Source organism: Sus scrofa, chromosome 5 (genome assembly GCF_054392235.1).
Source record: "Sus scrofa isolate SSC_HxYL_T2T_F1_AM1 chromosome 5, Sscrofa_HxYL_maternal_Yorkshire_Landrace_v2.0, whole genome shotgun sequence".
NCBI lineage: Eukaryota > Metazoa > Chordata > Mammalia > Artiodactyla > Suidae > Sus > Sus scrofa.
Genome location: NC_139387.1, coordinates 33231470 through 33257025, shown reverse-complemented (window position 1 = coordinate 33257025; position 25556 = coordinate 33231470). Strand labels below are relative to the sequence as shown.

The following is a 25556-nucleotide window of genomic DNA, read 5'->3' as shown; positions in this document are numbered from 1 at the left end:
TTGCTGTGGCCAGTAGCTGCAGCTCTAATTCAACCCCTAGCCTGGGAACTTCCATATGCTGCAGGTGTGGCTCTAAAAAAAAAATGAAGATGCTATCAACTCCTGCCAGCTGTGCTGGTAGATGCCGGGCCACAAGGAGTGGTAATTCCCAGCCCATCCCGGGAATACGTGGTCTTCCTTTCACAGTTGACACAGAGCTGAAATTGACTCAGTCAGAGTTCCCGTCATGGCGCAGCGGAAACGAATCCAACTAGGAACCATGAGGTTGCGGGGTTCAATCCCTGGCCTTAACTCAGTGGGTTAAAGATCCTGTGTTGCCGTGAGCTGAGGTGTAGGTCGCAGATGTGGCTCGGATCTGACGTGGCTGTGGCTGTGGTGTGGGCCAGCAACTGTAGCTCCGATTAGACCCTAGCCTGGGAACCTCCATATGCCATGGGTGTGGCCCTAAAAGGCAAAAAAAAAAAAAGAAAGAAAGAAAGTAAAAGAAACTGACTCAGTCAAAGAAATACATTACCTGCCCTGATATACACCTGATGAGCCTGCTGCTGCTGCTTCTTTTTAATCCGAGAATATTGCCGCTTCAGGGCGTTGATATCTGTGGTCATGCGTTCCATCATCATACTGTTAAATGCTGCGTGGTATTCACTTCGGCAGGAATTAATCGCTCCTGGACTCAACTCTGCAATGTTATTGGCTCTCAGACTCTGGTCCCCATTTGGTTCTGTATGGCAGACAAGAGACAAGGAGATGGTGTCTCCGGAGGAGAACAGGACTAACTGGGGATTGACCATACTATATAACCTGGGGTAGTATCTTAACTGCTGGGAAATTCTAAGCCACCAAAAAAAACACATACACTAGAATTTGTCTAGTGCTTGTTTTTATTTGGTCCTGAAAATATTTCTGCATTTTCTTGTGTTACAATTTTTTTGGCCATGCCCATGGTATGCATAAGTTCCCGAACCAGGGACTGAACCCTCACCACAAGAGTGACCCAAGTCACTGCAGCGACAAAGCCAGAACCTTAACCTGCTGAGCCACCAGGGAACTTCTTCTGTATTTTCTTACTAGCCTAAGTGTGATGTGAAATGAGTTGTGTGAGTTCATTGTTTGATTTTACTACCACTTTGTGCATCATATGGACATAAAACCAGCTGTTTCCAGATAGAAAAACTTTGCCATCTTCTAAAATTCCCTTAGAAAAACATAACTCTAGATAACTCTAGATAGCTCAGCTCAGAGTTAAGATTTCCATATAACTGCATGAGGATTTGCAAGGGATTCCTAGTTTGTAGCATTGAGTCAAACATTAAAAGTGAGTTTTTCTTATGTTAAAAATAGCAAGACATTCTATAAGATTATCAAGACTTCAGATCACGTTATCACTAGAAAAAAATGTTTTTATTCATTTAACAAGAAGTTCCTGACTGTCTACTGTATGTGCTATGTCTGATGTGGTTTCTGCTCCTATGACACCTACAACTCGTAGATTTGTCCCTTAAATAAAATTGAGGTTACATAAGAAAGAGAAATAGGTCCTGTGTGAGAGTACATTCACAGCACAGGTGAAAAGGAGATGAAAACAAGGCTTTCCTGACACAATATGTAGGAGTTCTCCTGTGGTACAGTGGGTTAAGAATCCCACATTGTCAGGAGAATGGCCCAGGTTGCTGCTGCAGCACGGGTTCGATCCCTGGCCCAGGAACTCCCACATGCCACCAGCATGACCAAAAAAAAAAAAGAACAAAAACCCCACAATATGTAAAACCAGCCTAGGGACAAGCTTTAAAAAAAAAAAAAAAAAAAAAAAGATTAAGATTTCAAGCATCCTACGTCTCTTGAATGTGTTATTCAAATAAAGACTGAACATCTGATAAACTTACTTTATTTTTTACTGAAAATACTTCTATAAGGAGAAGAAAATTAAAAGTGGAACTGCTATGCTAAACTAAAGTAAAACCAACAAGGAAGACCAAGGATGAAACTCAAGAGAAAGTAATCTTATCATCTAAGAGCACATAACTGCACAGAAAGAATAACAGGGGAAAATAAATGGGACACAGACTTAGATTATAGAAATGTAGATTCAAAAGGGTTAAAGTACATACTGACCCCTGGCTAGGAAGCCAAATGCTAAAATTCAGGCAACAAAAGGCATTACAAAATCAATAGGACTCTTGTTGAGTTCAGATTTTTTTTTTTTTTTTTTGGCTTTTTAGGGCCGAATCCATGGCATATGGAGGTTCCCAGGCTAGGGGTCAAATTGGAGCCACAGCTGCAGGCCTATACCACAGCCACAGCAACAAGAGATCCAAGTCACATTTGTTACCTACACCACAGCTCACAGCAACACCAGATCCTTAACCCGCTGAGCGAGGCCAGGGATCGAACCTACAACCTCATGGTTCCTAGTCAGATTCATTTCCACTGAGCCACAATGGGAACTCCTGAGTTCAGATTTTTAAAGGCCGTTTGAAAAGATGACGGGGGGCATACTGAGGACCTACACACAAAACAGCGTGAACCACACCTTAAGCAGGCTAACACTCAAAACAAGCTAAAGCTTGGAGAAAATAGTCAAAACTACCATGACCAGAAAAAGAGAATAAACGAACTAACAAGAAGCCTTCTAAGCAAGAACAAAAATGAGAAAACAGCCCCGTGACTTTGAGAAGGAAATATAAAATCAGCAGATAGAAAAAGAAGGCAGAGGTTAATAATAACATCATTATTTCCGTCTGTCTTCTTTCAGCAAGGAGGATGGTCTTCAGACTAGAAGAGGTAGAATAAATGTCCTAAAGGGAGAGCTGCCACTCAAGATAGGAAAGAATACAGTGGGAGAACCACAAACTGTTTCAAGAGAGTTCATTACATGGATAACATTCAGACCCCAGGAAGTCTATTCTCGGTAAGAAAAAATATATATATCTAGCACAGCATTCAATTCACAGGACCACTTTTTAAAGAGTGATACTACCAAACTGCAGGACATTTAAAGTTGAACTTACAGAATATTAAAAGTTCTGGAAGGCAGGAGTTCCCTTCATGGCTAAGTAGTTAACAAACCTGACTAGGATCCATGATCCCTGGCCTCACTCGGTGGGCTGGAATTGTGGCATTGCCATGAGCTGTGGTGTAGGTTGCAGATGCAGCTAGGATCCCGCATTGCTGTGGCTGTGGTGTAGGCTGGAAGCTCTAGTTCCAATTCCACCCCTAGTCTGGGAACTTCCATATATGGCAGGTGTGGTCCTAAAGAGCCCCCTCCCCCCCAAAAAAAAATTTTTTTTAAGTTCTGGAAAGCATATTTTAAGAAATTCTGGGAGTTCCCGTTGTGGTGCAGTGGAAACAAATCCGACCAGGAACCATGAGGTTTCGGGTTCAATCCCTTGCCTCGCTCAGTGGGTTGAGGATCTGGTGTTGTCGTGAGCTGTGGTATGGGTCGAAGACGTGGCTCGGATCTGGCGCTGCTGTGGCTCTGGTGTAGGCCGGCGGCTACAGCTCCAATTAGACCGCTAGCCTGGGAACCTCCATATGCCACGGGTGTGGCCCTAAAAAGGACAAAAAAAGACAAAGAAAAAAGAAATTGTGAACTTGGACCATGGAAAAAGCTTCAGGGGATGTGATGGCTGTCCTCAGGACTTGAAGAGACATCCAGCAGAGGAAAGGAGTAGACTTGATCTATTTTGTTCTGAAGAGAAGAACTATTACTAGAACTGGTACGTGGAGGTTATCTCCTCAAAGCTAGAAACCATGGGCTAAGCAGAGGAAAGTAGCAGAACGTCTCATGCGATCCTGGGTGTCTGGTCACTGAAATTTAAGAAGAGGTTGCCTTAATGTTTTAGCCTTAGGGAGTATTTCTATAGTGGAAACGAAGCCAGTCTATAAAACATTCAATTAAATTCAAATAGAATGTGGCTCTGCGCTAAGGAACTGAGCATACCAAGGTGAATCAGGTGAGTGGGAGGCAAAAATGGTCATAAAGAAAAAAATATATATTATGCATGCAACACAGAGAGCTTCACCTAATGAAATAAGAAAGAAGATACTTTTAATAAAGACCTTTAATAGTGGTAATCAGATTGAGAAACAACAGGCATTTATAGGACACAATAATGATAATACCCTTGGAACAGTGAACCAACACGTTGTGATCATCGAAACAGGTGCCACTTCCTTACCTTTAATCTGCTTTTGGTACTTCTGCAGTTCAGGTGCCAGGAGCCCACTGAAAGGTCCGAGACACCCCACAGCATTAGCAATGGCATCTTCATCGTCTGGGTCATTCTCCTCATCGCTGTCTCTAACCTTACTGTGTCGTCTTGAAAAACATAAAAGAAGAAGGAATATTGAAAAAAAAAATAGTGGTATTGTTTTAAAATAAGTAGTACAGGAGTTCCCGTTGTGGCGAAGCGGTTAACGAATCCGACTAGGAACCATGAGGTTGCAGGTTCGATCCCTGGCCTCGATCAGCGGGTTAAGGATCCGGCGTTGCCGTGAGCTGTGGTGTGGGTCGCAGACGCGGCTCGGATCCTGCATGGCTGTGGCTCTGGCGTAGGCCGGTGGCTACAGCTCCAATTGGACCCCTAACCTGGGAACCTCCATGTGCCACGGCAAAGGCCCAAGAAATGGCAAAAAGACAAAAAAATAAATAAATAAAATAAGTAGTAAAGTCACATGATTTAAATGACATATGTAATTTATATAGAACAATATATATAATTTATAGAGAGAGAGATAAAGTCCATCTCCATCCCTCTCTACTTCTTTGCTGTTCTTGCCCTCACCTAATTCCAAGAGATGACCGCTATTTCTAGTTTCAGACATATTCTTCAGCTTCCTGATCAGTTAGATAAGCAAATACGACTATATAGCCTTTCTCCTTTTTTTTGTAAGTATTAGCTTAAAATGTATGAATACACTCTTTTACACCTTGCTTTTATTCACCTAGGAAAAAAACCTCTCTCCATATTCATACCCAGAGCTTCTTCCACATCCTTTTTTTTTTCACAGCTGTACTGTATTGTATGTATATATTATTGCATGCATGCATGTATTGTATGTGCATTATCATATGTATGTATGTACTCTATTATATGTATGTGGCCCATGTAATGGAACCAGGTTGCTAATGATGCACACTTGAGCGGTTTCTCATATTACACAATTATATACAATGCTGCAATGAAAACACTTATACATACTATTTTGCATGTGTGCAAACATTTTTGTGGGATAATTTAGAAAGGTAGAATTGTTGGGTAAAAGGATAAATGTGTTAGTAATTTGGGGAAGTACTTCAAATCCTATGGCAATTAACTTCTCACCAGCAATGTTTAAGAGCATCTGTTTCCCTATAGCCTTGTCAACAGCACATTAATCTTTTGAATTTTGATCAATCTGATAGGTGAAAAAAATAGAATCTCAATCTCACTGTAAGCTGCATTTCTCTTAGTCCTAATGATATTGCCTTTCATGTAAACTGCCTATTCCTATCCTTTTATCATATTTCAATTGGGTGGTCATTTTCTTATAGACGTCTTTGAACTTTATGTATGAGAGAAATCAGTTACAAATGTTTTTCCACAAATATTTTTAGGTCTGCTTATGGAGGTTTTCTTTTGCTCTGTTTTGGTTTTAGCCATGCAGGAAAAGTATTTTCAAAGCACTTAATTTTTTTTCCTTTATTGTTTTTTGAGTCAGTTATTAAAACCTTCCCAATTCCAAAAAACTAAAGACATCCTTCTGTATTTCTTTCTGCTAACTGTATTATTTCATTTTTTTTCCCATTTAACTCTTTTGTCTACATGCAATTTATCCGGATATAAAGTAGTGTAAAGTAGGATTCTAATTTTATTTCTTTCCAGGGTGGATCTCATTGGCCCAGTACCATTTACTAAGTAGTATATCTTTTTCACTGTAGATGTGGAATCCCACATTTTCATATACTAAATTCCTATGTATGTATATTTGTCAACTTCTGGAGTTTACAGTATTTTAAAGTAGCCGATCTGTCCCTTCAGGCACCAGCTCTACACTTTTTTAATTACTGAGCTTTTTAATATTTGATATTTTTAAATAAGCTGTAGGGTTGCTAACCATCCCTTCAGTTTATATTTCAACCTTCTTCGGAAAGCACACTTTCGAAAAATCTCCCTCTGGAATTTAAGTCAAAACCTCTGGGAAAGAGAGATTCTGATTTTCAGCACCAAACGACTTGGAGTGTATTTCTGGGGCTTCACGAATATTAAGCGACAATAACAAACTAACGTATTGAGGCTTCCATCATGAAAACAACCAAGAAAAAAAAAAAAAATTCTTACCCAGAAACTGAGGTGGGTTTAACTGCGGCTGGGAATGGCGTAATGTTGTAAGTATATTTTTCCCTCAGCTCGGCCAGTTGCGGGAAAGGGAATGGAGCCATAGAGTAAACCGTCTGAAAAACAAGAACAAAAATGCCCAGTCTGAAAGGGTGGCCTCACCTAGCTCTTAGCAATCCCACAAAGACATTCAAGTTTTATGACTTGGGTGTGAAGAGGCAGATTCTGCTCCTTCCATGTAGGTGGAGAGGTTTCACTTTAACATTGTTTTAGAGACAAAAGCCTACTGATAAAACAACCGTGAGTCCTGAAGTCAATCCAGCTGCAACTGGGAGCTCCAACTGGTGAACATGGGGGCGGGGGGGGGGGGGGAGAGGAGGCGGCAAATGGGGGCAGTGTGACATCCTCCTGCTCATTTGATAGGTGGGTGATTTCAGAAATTACTTCCTTCACAAAGAACCCATCAATCTTCTTCATAGGTACGGCTCGTTTTTCAAAGCTTCCTGATGACTTTTATAGACATTAAATGTCAGCCTTCCAGATAAAATTAAGTCTAGGGGATGATCTTGTGATCACCTGCAAGCCTTCTCCAAAGACATCACCTTTTCAAATGTCTGTGGATGGGTTCTCGGTGAAAATTGCTAACTGCTATTTTTAGAGGGAAAAAAAAAAAAGGAAAAAGTTGACAGGGTGTAAAGCATAGGCTGTTAGAAATCTATAAATAAAAATGGGAAAAGCACCTGTGCCTCCTCCAGAATTTCAAGATTATATATCATTCTACCAGCTGGAGGGAAATCATCTTGCTTGTTCTTTCAATTTTATTAAAAATTGCTCTAAACATATTTCTGCAATCATTCAGCTCGTATTCACCAGAAAATATATACTAATCACACCACCTTTCATTTTTTTTCCAGAAAGCCACTCAAATTTTCTGATGACACTTTTCTAGGAAAATATTTTGAAGGGGTATTTTTTATTTCAGCTGGTTTATTTTTCTGAAGGCTTAAGAGACGTCTAGTATCTGCACAGGTAGGAAAAGGAGGGATGAAAGGGCTTCCTGGTGCTGCAGCCTCACCCCACAGCTCAGAGCCACCACCAGGACAGCCCACAGGAACTATGATTCTAAACATCCTCCCCAAACCCTGCGGCGTCCACTTACACCCTAGTGTAACATCCCAAGATTCTGAACGACGAAGTGTTGGCTAAAATTCCTTCCATGTGATTCTCCATTAATTATTACAAAAAGTTACGTAGCTTTTAGGGACCACAAACACCATCTCTAAGTTGTCTTATCTCATACATCCTTGATGACAGATGGTCCTCAACTTACAATGGTTCAACTTAAATGATTTTTCGGGAGTTCCCATCGTGGCACGGTGGTTAATGAATCCGACTAGGAACCATGAGATTGCGGGTTTGATCCCTGGCCTTGCTCAGTGGGTTAACCATCTGGCATTGCTATGAGCTGTGGTGTAGGTCGAAGACGCAGCTCGGATCCCGCGTTACTGTGGCTCTGGTGTAGGCCGGTGGCCACAGCTCCAATTAGACCCCTAGCCTGGGAACCTCCACATGCAGCAGGAGTGGCCCTAGAAAAAGACAAAAAAAAAAAAAAAGATTTTTCGACTCGACAGTGGTGCAAAAGTGATACATGTTCAGCAGAAACTGTCCTTTGAATTTTGAATGTGGACTTTTCCTGGGATAAGAGGATACCCAAGATCCTCCCCTGATGCTGAAAAGGAGCAGCAGCCGCCACTCCCGGGCAGTGACATGATCAAATGATTACAACTGTTCTGTACCTGGACAACCAGTTTGGTTTTCATGGACAGGTCAGTATTCAATAAATTACATGAGATAGTCAACACTTCAATATAAAATAGGCTCCATGTTAGGTGGTTTTGCCCAACTGCAGGCTAACGTAAGTATTCTGGGCATGTTTAAGGTAGGCTAGGCTGAGCTGTGATGTTTGGTAGGTTAGGTGTATTAAACACACTTTCAACTTAAGATGGGTTTATCTGGGTGTGACCTCAGTGTAAGTCCAGGAAGATCCGTGTACCCAAGAGGCCAAGAAGAAGTACGAATTTACTAACTGTGAGCTGTTCCCCCTGGAAAGAGGCAGAAGGCACCTGTAATTCCCACTAGTCTGGAGTGTGAGATTAAGCTGCTTCCTAGCCTCTCTGGGTCTCCTTTTTTTTTTTTTCCTTCACTTTTTAGGGCCACACCCACAGCATTTGGAGGTTCCCAGGCTAGGGGTCTAATCGGAGCTAACTGCCGGCCTACACCACAGCCACGGCAACATCAGATCCGAGCCCCATCTGCAACCTACACCACAGCTCATGGCAACACTGGATGGCCAGATCGTTAACCCACTGAGCGAGGCCAGGGATCCAACTCACAACCTCATAGTTCCTAATTGGATTCATTTCCACTGTGCTGCGACAGGAACACATCTGGTCCTCCTTTTCATATGAAAAAGGAAAGCCTGAAACTCCAGATGGTGATTACCTCTGAGAGGGGAGGGGTGGTGGGGTCAGAGAGAAGTGTATGAGGTTGTCCACCTGCCTGTTTAATGTTTTATTTCTTGAGTTGGGTCATGGGTAAATTTTGTTACATTATTTTAATACATTTTGTATCCCTGAAATACTTCATACAGTTTCATTAGTAACAATGGATGGCATAAACGCTCACCTTCTCTGACCCCACAAAAGTTGCCTATAGCTCATGGCCCAAGAAGATGCTTCACTACCAGCATAGAATTCTTCCCTCCTGCTCTTGCGATGTGTCTTAGCTCCACATACCCTTCTGTGGGAAATGGAGAGATGTGAAATCCTCTCTTCAGCACCCTAACTTTAGGTCCTGAGCAGGGCACCTCTGCTTGGGCCTCAGTACGGCAGCACCAGGCTCTGAAACCTCAAACGGGGTCACACTGCTGGGCCAAGAGTCAGCCTACTCTTCACCCATGAGACTTTTCTTCCTTAACAATTTATAAACTTGATTCAGATCGGAAGAAACCCAAACCCGATGCAATGAATAGCATGGTGACCACAGTCAATGATACTGTCTTGTGTGTTTGAAAGTTGCTAAGAGAGTAGATCTTAAAAGTTCTTATCGCAAGAAAAAAATTTTTTTAATTTGTAACTGTGGGAGTTCCCACTGGGGCACAACAGTATTGGTGGCATCTTTGCAGCGCCAAGAGGCAGGCTTTGATCCCCAGCCTGGTACAGTGGGTTAAAAGACCCCATTGTTGCCACAGCTGCAGCGTAGGTTGCAACTGCAGCTCAGATCTGATCCCTGACCTGGGAACTCCATATGCCATGGGGCGGCCAAAAAAAAAAAATTGTAACTGCATATAGTGATGGATGTTGGCTAGACTTTTTGCGATCATTTCACAATATATGTGAATATCAAATCGTTATGTTGTACACCTGAAACTAATATAATGTTATGTGTTGATCATATCTCAGTGAAAATAAAGAAACCCATACCATTTAGGTTTCAAATTTAAAAGATGAAGTTACTAATGCTAGGAATTTCAAAATTCTCTACACACGAAGCAAGATGGCTCACTGGAGAAAATTAGTGCGATGAATAGCTGAAGATTCACTTGTGTTTTATTCTTTCCAGCTTTATTAAAAGTTCTCAGGAAACTCCCCTGGCCAGCCTCATGAAGGAAGAGTATAAGAAAAGAAAGGGGGAGTTCCCATCATGGCTCAGTGGTTAACAAACCCAACTATTATCCATGAGGACTCGGCCCCACTTAGTGGGTTAAGGATCCAGTGTGGCCATTAACTGTGGTATAGGTTGCAGACACAGCCCGGATCCAGCGTTGCTGCGGCTGTAGCATAGGCTGGCGGCTACAGCTCCAATTAGACCCCTAGCCTGGGAACTTACATATGCCTAGGGTGCCTAAAAAGCCTTTAAAAAAAAAAAAAGAAGAAGAAGAAGAAGAAGAAAAGAAACAGAAGTACATTTTGCCCCTACTCTGTCCCATCCTGCCCTAGTGTAAATGGTCTGGGCTCTTACCAAGCTCCCTCAAGGCTCACTCAGCTAAAGACACTGGACACAAAAGAACCCAGGCTCCGCTGAACTTTCATTCTCTATTTCCAGTCTTCCTTTATCATTTATTTTTAGTTAGTCCCTCAAAGAATAAATTGGTCTTCTTGAAACAAATTTGTTTATAGAACTTCACATATATTCACTCACTTATTTAAAGGTGTCAGCGGGCATATTTATCCCATGAAGATACACCATACACCACGACAGTTCTCAGGGTACCTGAGAAGCTCCAGGTTTCAATTGCATAAATCGGGGATTTACAACAGATTCCAAGAAAGGAATTTTAACTACTCATTTTAGAGCCAAAGTATATATATAGCACACTCAAAGTATCTTAGGGTTAGAAAGGAATTTAGACACAATTTAGTTCAACCTCCCTCCCAGGCAGGAGTTCCCTCTAAAGCATTTCCAACAGATGGTCATAAAGGCTCTGCTTAAACAGAATTACAGGTGCACACAATTTTGCAAGGCAGACTATTTCATTTTTGACAGCACGAATTCATCAAACAGTATCCTTCCATTGGACAAGCATCCTCAACCATGTAATTTCCACTCCATCACTGACAGAAAAAAAGAGAACAGTCCAAAGGCAGATGCTGCTTCATGGCAGAGCCCTCCTCAGGGAACAGTCAATTATTGACAACCACTTTAGCTTAGGTTTTTCCAAGCGCCTAAAACCTGTCTATTAATTGCAACTAACTTTTGTCTATATTACATTCAACCCTTCTCTTTATTGCCCTCAAAGAATTCATGAGAGACTTTGTCAAAAAGTCTTACTGAAGTCCATATACACTATTTCATCAGCATTCTTCCAACCTCTTTTTCTAACACTATCCTTTTTTTTTTTTTAATGGCCACTGCTAATAAAATAAAAGAGCGATGTGATTTATTGGGTGGAAAACCCAGTACACCATTTTGCATGTGGCACCGAGAACTAAAAAAAAAAAAAAAAAAAAAGGGAAGACCAAACAGGGTGAATCCTTTCATCTCTTCAACTCAAAAATAAAGACCTTCTCTGCCATCCACATTTTTCATCTGGAGTCATTTCAGTTTTGCTGACAGATTTAGGATCCATTGTAATTGGATTACAGCCATTGAATTAAGTTTTTAAGAGTGAATACTGAAAAGAGAGGGGCTTGAAACCATATTCAGCATTTCTCTCCTTAATACTCTATCATGTCAGGAAAAATCAACCAGTCTATTTACTGCCCAAACTACCAACACACATTTAAACAGACATTTATATTTAGGCACTGCTGAAAAGGAATTGTATTTCTCTTTTTCAGTGCAGACATGCTTTACAAGAAACACGAAAACATAAGTTGTACAAAACTGGGCTCAGTTCATCTTCACCAGATGTTTTCCTCCGCAGGAGAAATGCTACTAAAATGGAATCTAATCATTCAAGCCACAGCCTACGTTTTTCCTTCTAGGATTCTCTCAGAGCAGAGTACAGAGTGTGTGTGTGTGGGGGGGTGTTCTTTTTTTTTCCTAATCCCTAAGATTGGAAATTCCTAGAGGACAAGGACATATCTCAACATACCTATTAGTTCTGGCAATGTTTAAACTTTCAGTGAGATAAGATGATGCTCATGCTTCTAAAGGGGATTTCATCTTTTAGAAAGCCATGTTTTGAGTAAGGTGGAAGCCCTGTGCTGGGTGGTGGGGAAAAGCACTAGGCCAGATAACGAGCTTGGGTCCCAGTTCTGGGTCTGCCTCTAGATGACCTAGGAATTTGGCAAGATGCTCTCCTCTGTGCCTTAGTTTCCTCTCTGTAAAGGGACAGAGTGAGGTGAATAGACCTTCAAGCTTCTTCAAACCAGTGTTTCCCTAAGTGTTATCTCAAATCCATTTGCATCAGAACCACCCGTGGGCCAAATACCTGGCTTTTAATACATTCCTGAGATGCTGCAAATACACTGTCAAGGTTGACAGTGTATTTGCAGCCAAGTGTATTCTTAGCACTATGTTAGGTGTTATGGGGAATACAGTGTAATAATACAGGGCCCCTATACTTCACTAGAGAGATAAGAGTAACATATTTGAAAAAAAAAAAAAAAATACCAACCGTATAAAACAACTCTTAACAAGCATTATGTCAGTTGTTGGAAATCTTGAGTTCTGAAGGAGTCGGGAGGCAGCAGCATAGATAACAGGGGCTGGGGGGCAGGAGGGCAACAAGACTGGGTGGGACCCAGTGGGCAGAAAGGATTTTGACAGAGAAGGTGTCAGAGAGTACCACAATCCCCATCATGGGAATGGGTCCAGACCACAGGGGGCCGGGCGGGGACAGAGCTATGGCAGAGCAGTAGGTTCTGGCTATGAGGCACTGGGGAGTCCCTCTGGATCGGTAGGGAAAGAGGCAGCCGAAGAAAACCTCCACTGCAACCAGTGACGACCAGCCCACTTTCCTCGCCCCATAAACTAGCCCTCTTCTTCCTAAGCCAGAAACCTATGGCTGCCCTTGTCTCCCCCTTTTCTTTCTCCCACAACCCACGTCCGTTTCCATGGCCAAGCCTGGTCACTTCACCTCAGTACTACCTCTGTTCCCTTCATTCTTCTACCTTTCACTCCTCCTCAAAGGCCTCCTATCAGGCGTGACTCCTTCAGGTCCACCCTTCACAGAGCTTCCCCGTAGCTGACATTAGACACTATTGAGACCATTTCCCTCCTCTTCTTAAGACCTCTCAGACCCACGGCTCTTCTTCTTCCCTTTCCAGAGGCCACACAGAAGCCCAAGAACTCCAGCAAGCATAACCTCACCACCATTGCCCTGAAGGTCAAGTCCACACTCTTTTGTGTGTGTGTGTGTGTGTGTGTGTCTTTTTGTCTTTTTAGGGCCACATCCGAGGCACATGGAAGTTCCCAAGCTAGGGATCTAATCAGAGCTGTAGCCATCAGCCTACACTAGAGCCACAGCAACACAGGATCTGAGCCACATCTGCACCACAGCTCACGCCAACGCTGGATCCTTAACCCACTGAGCAAGGCCAGGGATCGAACCCGCAACCTTATGGTTCCTAGTCAGATTCATCTCCACTGCGCCACGACAGGAACTCCTAAGTCCACACTCTTTACCATGGTTTATGGTCTTCCCTCTCTACCAAAGTCCTTGTAGCTTCCTACCCAACCATGAAGGTTTTCACTGCTGACGCCTGGGCTCATGCTGCCCCCTCACGAACTGCCTCTCTGCTCTGCACCGCTGCTTCCAACACCTACAAACATGTCCTCACATGGGAATGCACCCATGCATACATACACACACACACACACACACACACACACACACACACACACACAGAGAGAGAGAGAGAGCCTGACCTACTCCTACTCATCTTTAAAGGGAAAACCAGACATTAATTTCCTCAAGGAAATCTTCTGACAGAGAGAGATGCCCAATAAATATTTAGAGACGTTAATACAGGGCTTAGAAAACTTGGCCGAAGCATTTTATTTACTGCAATTAATGACAAAGAAGCATGGAAGGTCTCAGGAAGAACCACACAATGACCACACGCAGTAAGTGTGGACAATTACTCTGGCAGCAAAATGCGGACTGTATTAGCGCAGAGGACCCAGGGAGGAGGGCCATCATCTGTGAGTGTGGTTTCATTCGGCAGAAGGTTATTGAGAAAGAGAAGGCAGAAAGGTAGTCGAGGGCTCTCTATCGGCGTTTGCTTGCGTAATGAATTGCCAGATGTCTCGTGTAGCACTAGCAAAAGGCAAATTGCTTCATGTTACAAGCAAAGCACAGTCCCCGTCCTCAAGGAACTGAACGTATCACTGGGAAAATGAGACAGAGCCTCAGATCAAGGGAGAATGTGATGAAGGCTCACAGGATTTACAAGGAAAATGTCATGGTGAGTCAAGGACAGAAAGGCTTTGAGTTGAAATGATCACGATGTGTTTCCCGAAGCAGGTGGCATCTGAATGGGGACTTTCCCAGGGAGGCAGGCCTGAAACACGTGAGGGGAGAAGAAAGAGACTGAACAGAGAGCAGAGGTACAGAGGAGGCACAGTCCCAGGCATTTCCGGGAGCACGGCCATCAGGGTGACTTCATTAGAGTAGGTCAAGGGTGCGAAAGGGAGGAATGAGAACCATGACTGAGAAGACCTGTCAATGCCAGACAGTCTGCGGCACGGGATGAGACACTGAGAAGCCCAGGCTCTGCGAGGCAGGCAGTGAGTTGTCAGTCCCTCAGGTTTCACGAGTGAAGGAGAAATGGATGAGTTCTCAGAGTCCAGCTTTGGGCACGTGAAACAGGCAGTTCTGTAGGATGTAAAAGACCTCATACGTGGAAAACGCCAAGCGTGGCGTTGCTGTTGTGGCTCAGCAGCTTAAGAACCCGACATGGTGTCCTGAGGATGCGGGTTCTGTCCCTGGCCTCGCTTAGTGAGCTAAGGATCTGGCATTGCCTTGAGCTCTGGCACAGGTCGCAGATGTAGCTCGGATCTGGTGTGGCTGTGGGTGTGGTATAGACTGCAGCTGCAGCTCTCAGTTAACCCCTAGCCTGGGAACCTCCATATGCTGCAGGTGCAGCCATAAAAAGGAAAAGAGAAAACGCTAAGTGTGGACCTTGCGCACAGAACTATGTTCAATAACAACACACTTCCCTCCGAGAAAAAATCAGTGAGGAAGCTGTGGCCCAGGATGTGTGAGAGGAGTTGGAATCAGAGCACAGATGTCAGGAGCAGAGAGAGCACATCCTTCTGAGACAGGAAGGAAGGAATTAAAAAAAGAAGAGATGAGAAAGCAAAGAAAAGTTGAAATGAAAAATATGAATTGGAGTTTCTGCTGTGGTACCGCAGGTTAAGGACCTGGCATTGCCACAGTTATGGTGTAGGTGGCAGCCGCAACTGGGGTTCAATCCCTGGCCCAGGAACTTCCATATGTCACAAGTGTGGCACACACACACACATACACACACACGAAAAAAACTGTGTGTGTATGTATCCAAATGTTCAGGGAAGTTGTGTCAGGTGGCCAGTATTCTCAATGAATTGTGTAGCTGTTTGCTAAAAGTGGGGGATTCTGAGATGGAGCTGGGGGTGCCAGGAAAGGAGCAAAGGAATGGAACCTCTTCACTTCTCAAGTCCTAAATCAGGGCCTGAGACTTTGTTTTCTAACTGGGGGCCCAGCACCCAGAAGTGACCTCAGGCATGGAACCCAACATGAAAGCTAAAACCAAGAAAACAGAGAGAGAAGCCCCAGGGAAAGGAGGAACGAAGGCCCAAGGACAACCTTGGACGAGACACACTGCTGGTCCGTGAGCAGGAGGAAGGAGAACCAGGAAGAGAAGCGGTGGTCAGAGGCACAGGAGAGTGAGAGAAAAAACGCCTTATGGAATCTAATGGAAGAGAGAGAGTTAACAAATCAGCTGTATCTTCTACATCCACTGCCAATTTTAATGATTTGGTGAACATGAGGTTGAGATACAGTAACATACCAGAAAATAACAAAACCCTCAAGTCTTCAGTTATGATCCATAGGTAATAATATGAGTTGAAAATGTGGGCAAAACAAATAAGCCAAAGTGCTGATGAGAATGACTTCCTTTTTAAAAGAATGTGTGTGTGTGTGTGTGTGTGTAAAACACTGCTTATACCTGTGGCACATAAATAATAGACAGCATACACACACACACACTCCCCTATATGTATGACTGGGTCACTTGGCTGTACAGCAGAAATTGACAGGACACCGTGAATCAATTACAATTTAGAAAAAGAATAATCTCCTTTTTATCCTCAACAATCCCTTCCCCAAAATAATTATTTCACCCCATAAGTCTCCCTTTAAGGCTAAAGTATCAGATTCAGGATAAGCACTTGGTGATTTGGTGGTGAGACGGGGGAGGTGTGCTGGTGGTTTTTTTGTTTCTTTTGGTTTATTTTTGTGTGATACTTTATGATTCTTAAGAACACAGCTGGAATGAAAGCTGTAACAAATATCCATTATGCATTTCTTCCCTCCTCTTGTGATGCACATTTTTATCAAATTATATATAGACTCTTGGTCCCTTGAAAACCTAAATCTGAGGACTGGACAAAAACATTTCTCAAGACCGCTGCCCTGGCACTGCTTGCTCCCACGGTACTGGGTTCCCCCGAGCAGGCAGGGTACGTTACCCACTCACCTGCATGAGTTCATGGCTTTCCAGAAGATCATTCTCCAGCATCTCCTGAGTAAGGCGCCCCATGGTGCTGTAGAATTCATCTGCTGTTTCACAACATTCTATCTGCCTGAAGAGAGAAAGGACAGAAAAAGGAATTGTTTAGGACACCTACGCTGTCTGTTATATATGTGTCGCAGGCACAAGCTGCATTTTTCTCTTGCCTTCAAATCAACCAAATTAGCAATCAACTAAAATAAAAATCCAGAGTTCCCATTATGGCTCAATAGAAACAAACCCACCTCTATCCATGAAGATGTGGGTTCAATCCCTGGCCCCACTCAGTGGGTTAAGGATCCAGCATTACCACAAGCTGCAGTGTAGGTTGCAGACGTGGCTTGGATCCAGCATGGAGGCTTGGATCCAGCGTTGCTGTGGCTGTGGTGTAGGCCGGCAGCTGTAGCTCTGATTCAACCCCTAGCCTGGGAACTTCCATATGCCACACCTGCAGCCCCAAAAAGGAAAAAAAAAAAGTGAAAATCCTAGGTTACACTCACAGTACAGCTTGTTGTAGGCAGAGAAAATATTTAAAAAAAAAAAATACGAAGGGCAACGTAGAGGTACTTAATTCCAGGTTGAGTTCCTGTCTTTGCTATACTGCTCCCCAGACTCAGACCTATCTGTGGCATCTTTAATGTTTCCAAGTGACACAATCTACACATCAGAACATCCATCACTGATGAGAAATAATAACTAGGAAATTGGGTACCAAGAACAATGGTTCCCTGCAGGGAATCTGGTGCTCTTGATCTGGATACTGCAGTATCCTCAATAGACTGAAACCAAACCACGGTAGAAGTGAAAGATGGAAAATACAAGAACTTTATCTGTATGTCGCACCAGTTCACAGGATATTTTCACAGTAGTTTTATCAGCCCTTCTCGGGACACTGCTGCAAGGTGGCGATTACACTCTGTTTCTTGCATTTGGTTCAACGTGTAAATAAAGAATCTGTCCCTTGCCATCCTGTGAGATAGGTGAGACTTTAATCCTTCTTCTGGAGGGGAAGGCAAAAGGAATAATCCAAAGCAAAGAGCACTGTGTACTTGTTTTATCTATTACGGCATTCTTCATATAGGCCAAATATATGAATATATAATATACATAACTCTATTTGCCCACCATTAAGACATACTCTGGCATCTGCCAGTGTTGGGAGATTTCCACAGAGCTGTCCAAAAAAATATACGTTAACAGGAAAACTTTAGGCTCCGCAGTGCTGTTCAAATCTCACTGCCACAATCATGTAAATAAATAAGTGAAATGAACTGTTGAAGTGTTATTTCGAAAAGAGAAGCATGTGGGTATACATGAAAAAGTGATTAAGTTGACCCTGCGGTGAGGGGTGAGGAAGAGAAATAATGCTTAGGGAAGTTTGGAAAAATGTTCTACAAGTCGACAAAGAAGAAAAGGGATTCCTAAGATGTGGATCCAGGAGACAGCAGACCTCACCGGGGGAACTGCGTGTAGGTCCACAGACCAGGGCAGGGGCAGCTGCACGGCCGGGGAGCTGGCGAGAGTGGAGGGTAGAGAGATGCAGACAGCAGATCGCAAAGGCCTCACTGAGCCCCCTCAGGACAGAAGTCCCTGAACAGCCTTTAGTAGGGAGAGTGGAAATAGCCGTGCCCTTGGCAAGGGCACGCTGGAAGTGGCATGGCAAGTGTGGGATACAATGCGGAGGCCAGAAAGGACAGTGCCAGGCAGGGGGCAATGAGGGAGGGGGCCGAGGCAGCCAGATCAGAGAGGAAAGGCCACGTGCAAGAGACGCCAGGGGCTGAGCTGATGGTCTACAGCTTACGTGTTCCGCAAGTACCCTTGGTGTGTACAGAGAGGAAATTTCACATTGCAGAAGCAAGGTGAAGGGAGGGGGCCCCTGGATAACCAGGTGGAAGGCCCCTATGTTACTCAGGTACACATAACCTGGAGATCACCTGTATGCTGTTTATGATTTTTCCAATGGAAAGTCTGTGGGGAAGATTACAGGCATTGGAGTCAAAAAGATCCAGGATGAAGTCCCAGCTCTGCTACTCATTAGCTATGGGATCTTGAACTAGTTAATGACCTGTCCTGGGATACTTTCCTCACTTGCAAAAACAGGGAGAATATCCTACCTACTTCACAGTGTTGTGGGGAGAATCAAATGAGGTAATGCGTTTAAAGCTCCTAACGTAATACTTCAGACAGATACTTCATGTTATGTACTGGTTGCCTTAAACCTTTGCTTCACAAGTTGTATGCTCAAAACATGTAGAATTATACTGAGCAAGACTCAGAATACATTTAAAATTCTATCAGTCTGATTCATAGATCCCAGAACTTCATCAACGGGAGCCACTTACAATCAGTAGAGTCACATTATCAAAAGCATAGATTATACAGCCAGGGTACCGGGGTTGAAAAAATCAGGCCTTTCCACTTACTAACTGGATGCTTTAGGACAATGGACTTAACTACTCTGTGCCCACATCTGTAAAATGGGGTGATAAGAGTACATACCTCAAGGGATGATAGTAAGGACTAAATGAATTAATTTTACATCTACAGTACTTAGAACAATACCTATCCATTGCAAGCACTCAATGAAGGTTGGATTTTTAAGTGTAGTTCTTATTATTTCAACGGTGGGACATCCTTGGGATGACCTTGTGAATAAATGCTGATCCTACAGATAACAGATAAATGAGAATAAAATAAGAAGCACCCCTTTCCTTCCTCCCTTCCTTTCTTTCTTTTCTTTTCTTTTTTCTTTTCTTTTCTTTCTTTCTTTTTCTAATGGCCACACCTGTGGCATATGGAAGTTTCCAGGATAGGAGGTTGAACAGGAGCTTTAGGTACCAGCCTTCACAACACCCAACAGCAATGTTGGATCCGAGCTGCAACTGCAACCTACGCAGCAGCTTGTGGCAATGCCAGATCCTTACTCCACAGAATGAGGCCAGGGATCAGATCTGTATCCTCACAGATGCTATGTTGGATCCTTAACCCTCTGAGCCATACCAAGAACTCTGAGAAGCACCTCTTTTCAACTCCTGCCTTATAATTAAGAACTAATAAAAAGGAGACTATAACTGAGTCAGCATACAGTAAAGCACCTTAGTATTTTAATCCTATTAGTAATTATCATGCCAGTTAGAGTATGATAGTGTTTGATGAGAAACCATCAAAGATCAAGGAGTTTATGAGGTGTAGAATAGGTTGGAAATACGTGACTAAAGAGGTGGATGTTGGAAGAAAGTAAAGAGATAAGTAAATAGCACAAAAATAATAAATAAATAAATCTCCCACAGATGAACTTATTTGCCTAGGGAAAAGTAATACACAATAAAACAAAGGCAAAGGAGATAGCAATGTGACATTTAAAAATACTTCCACACAGGACCTAATCAAACTGACAAGATTTTGCACAGCAAAGGAAACCATAAAACAAAACAAAAAGACAACCTATGGTATGGGAGGAAATAGTTTCAAATGATGAAACTGACAAGGGCTCAATGTCTAAAATATACAAACAACTTATACAGCTCAACAGCAAAAAAAAAAAACACCCAACAACCCAACTGAAAAATGGACAAAAGACCTGAATAGACATTTCTCCAAAGAAGACAGACAATGGCCAACAGGCACATGAAAAAATACTCAGCATCACTAATTATTAGAGAAATACAAATCAAAACTACTATGAGGTACCACCTCACACCTGTCAGAATGGCCATCATTAACAAGTCAGCAAATAACAAATGCTGGAGAGGGTGTGGAGAAATGGGAACCCTCCTACACTGTTGGTGGGAATGTAAATTGGTACAACTACTATGGAAAAAAAGTATGGAGGTAGCTTAGAAAACTATATATAGACCTACCATATGACCCAGCAATCCCATACTTGGGTCATATATCCAGACAAAATTTTCCTTAAAAAATACACATACACCCGCATGTTCATTGCAGCTCTATTCACAATAGCCAAGACATGGAAACAACCTAGATGTACATCAACATATGAATAGATTAAGAAGATGTGATGTGTATACACAATGGAATACTACTCAGCCATAAAAAAGAACAAAAGAATGCCATCTGCAGCAACATGGATGGAACTAGAGACTCTCATCCTGAGTGAAGTAAGTCAGAAAGAGAAAGACAAATACCATATGATATCACTTATATCTGGAATCTACTATATGGCACAAATGAACCTTTCCACTGAAAAGAAGCTCATGGACTTGGAGAATAGACTTGTGGTTGCCAAGGGAAATGGGGAGGGAATAGGATGGACTGGGAGTTTGGGGTTAATAGATGCAAACTATTGCATTTGGAGTGGATAAGCAATGAAATCCTGCTGTATAGCACAGGGAATTATATCTAGTCATTTATGATGGAACATGATGGAGGATAATGTGAGAAAAAGAATGTATATATGTGTGTGTGACTTGGTCACTTTTCTGTACAGTAAAAATTGACAGAACACTATAAACCAACCATAATGGAAAAAATGAAAATCATTAAAAATTCAAAAATGTATTAAAAAATAGGAGTTCCCGTCATGGCACAGTGGAAATGAATCCAACTAGTATCCCATGAGGATGAGGGTTCGATCCCTGGCCTTGCTCAGTGGGTTACGGATCCAGCGTTACTGGGGGCTGTGGTGTAGGTCACAGGTACGGCTCGGATCTCATGTTTCTGTGGCTGTGGTGTAGGCCAGCAGCTACATTTCCAATTAGACCCCTAGCCTGGGAACCTCCATATGCTGTGGATGCAGCCCTAAAAAGACAAAAGCCAAAAACAAAAAACAAACAAAAAAATAAATAAAAAATACTTCTACACAATAATGACTTTTTTTTTAAATCCCTGAATTGATAGTTGGTGAATCTTATTAAAAAGTAAAAAATGCTCCAAGTCTCCCAGGAAACAATTTATCATAAATAAAATGGCAAAAAATAAAAGGTTTTCTAAATAAAACACTGGCAGTGATTTATAAGTTTTCTGACATGTTGTCTGTGGGTACCCACTCAAGTCATTTATAGCTCAAGAAAAGAAACATTAAAAACTTCTCTGCATCTTCATTTAACGATTTCATCCGGATGTCTCTTCCATTACACAAAAGGTGGAATTTTAATGTAAGAGTCATAAAATATTAGAGAAGGGTGAAAATACCCTAGTTTTTTTTTTTTCAGCTCTGCTACTAGTAAAGAATGTAAATAAAATCTGTTTGGTAGTAATGAATTTCAAAGCAGAATTAACTTTTTTTTTTTTTTTTTCTTTTTAGGACCTTACCCAAGGCATATGGAAGTTCCCAGGCTAGGGGTCAAATCGAGCTACAGCTGCCAGCTTACACCACAGCCACAGCAATGCCAGATCTGAGCCACATCTGTAGCCTACACTGCAGTTCACAGCCACGCCGGATCCTTAACCCATTTAGCAAGGCTGGGGATCGAACCCGCATCCTCATGGATACTAGTTGGGTTTGCTACCACTGAGCCACAATGGGAACTCCCAACACAGAATTAACTCTTGATGAAAGGAAAGAAGTTCTGTGTATTCTATCATTGACTAGGTACCAAGCACCGTGCTGGACACCCTTATACACAGTATTTCATTTGACTTTATCACAGCCCTGAAAGGCAGAACAAAATAAAATATAATGATTCAAAGATAAGCCAAATTGCAGTCCTAACCAACAAATCCACCCAGTCCTCTTCAGATCTGCCAGTTCCCCTTCCCCCCAACCCCCCTCCCTCCCTCTCCCCAACCAGTGTCAGGAAAAATGCTGACAGTGTGGACCAGCCAGGATGTCAGCACTGAGCAGGAGGAGACCTACAGGCCTGAAACAGCCTGCCCCCTTCTCTAATATAGATTCCACCTGCCCTAATATTCACCAAAGAGCCAGCTGAGAGTTCAGAAGGGGAAAGCAATTGCACAGAGTTCACAACTTTCTCTTTCCTCCTCACACTTCAATTATCAATGCTTTACATGTCAGAGCGTAAAAAGGGCGTAGGGCTCTCACCACCACAGAACAGGACAGGAGGGGAAGTCACTTACTCTCCCAGTTTCGCCCAGATGGCCAGCGACACCCTTAGGATGATTTCTGAACCTTCAAAGAAGACTGAATCCCAAATCTTCAAAACTGTTTGGTTAGGGAGGCACGTCGCGAAGAGAGTCAGAAACCACTGCATCGTGAAGACATTGGTAAGTGGAGGCTCATATCCACCTGAAATAAAATAAACCCTCTGCATTTCTTCAGAATCAATGGGGGGCAAGGCATAAAAATACCCTCTTTCCGTCTCCCAGGTCCACCCAAATACATTTCCTGACTGATCTCTTTCACAAATTCTTTATATTTCAGAAAGCTTAACCTAAACGTACTTTTGTTCCACCTATTGTGGGGTGCTGAAAATTAAGGAAAATGTTTTCCTTACTAACAACAGGATAAAAAGAAAGGATTTTTAACCTCTCAAAGTCAAAAGCTGATTTTTTTCAAAATCTCCTAAAGCCTACTTTTATTCCAATGCTGCTGATAAAAAGAGAATTGCTCATTAGCAATTACTTGTATGCTTCTTACTTCATACATAGTTTTCGAGCACAATGGAATTAAACCAGACATCAGTAACAGAAACAAGGCTGGGGAGTTCCCACTGTGCCACAATGGGATCAGCAGCGTCTCTGCAGTGCCAGGACACAGGTTCAATCCCGGACCTGGCACAGTGGATTAAAGGATCCGGCACTGCCGCAACTGTGGCTGGGATCTGATCTCTGGCCCCGGAACTCCACAGGGCAGCCAAAAAAGAGAGGAGTTCCCACTGTGGCTCAGCGGTTAATGAACCCAACTAACATCCATGAGGACATGGGTTGATTCCTGGCCTCGCTCAGTGGGTTAAGGGTCCAGCGTTGCCATGAGCTGTGATGTAGGTTGCAGACAAGGCTCAGATCCTGCCTTGCTGTGGCTGTAGCATAGACCGGTGGCTGCAGCTCCAATTCGACCCCTGGCCTGGGAACCTCCATATGCAGCGGGTGAGGCCCTAAAAAGACAAAAGAGAGAGAGAGAGAGAAGGCAAGCAAGCTAGGATAGTTCCAATTGTGGCCTAGTAGAAACGAATCTGACTAGTATCCATGAGGATGTGGGTTCTATCCCTAGCCTTGCTCAGTGGGTTAAGGATCCAGCATTGCTGTGAGCTGTGGTGTAGGTCACAGATGCAGCTCGGATCCTGCTGCTGCAGCTGTGATGTAGGCTTGCAGCTGTAGCTCGAATTCGACCCCTACCTAGCCTGGGAAATTCCATACCCTGTGGGTGAAGCCCTAAATAGTATTTGAAAAAAAAAAAAAGCTGGAAAATCCCCAAATATTTGGAATCAAGCAGCAAAATGAAATTTTAAAATAGTTGTAACTAAACTTTACCCAGTTTTAAAGATCTGGGATCCAGCTTACTTTGAAATGTTTTGAATTCACTAACAAAACAGAGTCCCCTCCATTTCCTTATGATGGCATAAGTGTATTTTAATGAAATATAAAAATTTAGATATTTGGGCTAATCATCCCCTCCGCCCCAGTTACAGTCAGAAGGTGCATTTGCCCAAATACAAAAGAGATCTGTTCTCCTGCATTCATTTCTTCCTTCTTACCTATGAACAATGGAATATCTTTGTTCACAGACCAGAAAGAATCTGAAGTCACTACTTTGGCAAATACAGGGCACTTGAGGGAAATCTGGAGCCCAGTAAAGCATATGGACAGAAAAGTTTGGTCTCATGGGAAGTTTTATGAAATCCCCTCCAGTGCACAACTGCACAGCCAAATTACACAGGATTATTCAAGTGACTTAAAAGGAAATGCTTAGAGACATTCAGGTATGACTACAATTTCCCGTATATTTTAATTATAGATTAAGTCCTCAAAATCCTTTCATATTTTCCCAAATTTAGGATGCATGGGTCAGGAACTGGCAATCATTTAAAGAAAACATAACAAACTTCTGATTTTCTATTTCTGGTAATCTGCGCATAGCTGGGGAAGTGCAGGCAGTGGGTATAATGACAGCTATGAACTCAGATGCTTGGGCAAGCCGACTGGACGGTGGAGACCCAGAGCTACCTGCAGAGCCACCTATCGCCACCCCACTCAACCCAGTCCCTCCCCTGGGGACTCAAGTTCCACCCGGAGATCCAAAGGAGCCCTTCTCCAGCAAGAACTAGCCCCTTCATTTCAAGTAAATCTAGATACCCTTTGAATGCATGAATAAAAGCAGCATTAAACATCTCAATCCAAAGGACTGCTTTTATCTCTTACAACTTTATGAAAACACATATTCCATTTTCCGTAACCTCAAGGGTTCAGTCTGTGCCAAACTGTACCTGTAGCTCAGTTTTAAAGAACGCCTATAGTTTTGGAGTCAACTTAGAGCCATTTAACTAGATGGCCAGACATGGATACTGTTCTTTACCTAGAGTACAATATATAATTGTTGATCCAGTACTGGTGAAGTAATAGGTTCCTAACTGACTTTCTAACCATAAGCAATTAGAGGTTCAACATGTGGCCCTCTGTTTGTTTGTTTGTTGGTTGGTTTGTTCTGTTTTCTGGATTTGTTTGTTTGTCTTCTTTAAGGCCTCACCCTAGGCATATGGAGGTTCCTAGGCTAGGAGTCAAAACGGAGCTGCAGCTGCCAGCCTACACCACAGCCACAGCAATGCCAGATCCAAGCTGCACCTGTGACCTACACCACAGCTCATGGCAACGCCAGATCATTAACCCGCTGAGTGAGGCCAGGGATAAAACCCACATCCTCATGGATACCGGTCGGGTATCGCTGAGCCGCGAGGAGAACTCCTTTGGCCCTCTGCTTTTTGTTTTTGTTTTTAGTTTTGTTTTTGTTCTCCATACATCTATTTCCTCACACCAAACTCTCACCAAGAGAAACATCTGAGGCGCTTCCATTGTGGCTCAGCAGATTAAGAAGCCAACTAGTGTCTGTGAGGACACAGGTTCGAAGCCTGGCCTCACTCAGTGGGTTAAGGATCCAGCG

General features: G+C 42.9%; 1 protein-coding gene across 20 annotated transcripts in view; it reads right to left on the bottom strand.

Moving 5' to 3' along the window:
* Positions 1-25556, bottom strand: part of TBC1D30 (TBC1 domain family member 30) — a 318685-nt gene that overhangs the window by 233184 nt on the left and 59945 nt on the right. For all 20 annotated transcript variants that reach the window (XR_014803513.1, XR_014803516.1, XR_014803509.1 and 17 more), the window contains 5 exons: positions 22580-22748; positions 16508-16613; positions 6321-6433; positions 4179-4318; positions 515-721 (listed from right to left, as the gene is read on the bottom strand). Coding sequence is in view for 6 of the 20 variants with exons in the window: in XM_021091948.2 (XP_020947607.1) it covers positions 515-721; positions 4179-4318; positions 6321-6433; positions 16508-16613; positions 22580-22748 (735 nt within the window). In the remaining 14 variants the exon portion in view is untranslated. The remainder of the gene's footprint in view (positions 1-514; positions 722-4178; positions 4319-6320; positions 6434-16507; positions 16614-22579; positions 22749-25556) is intronic.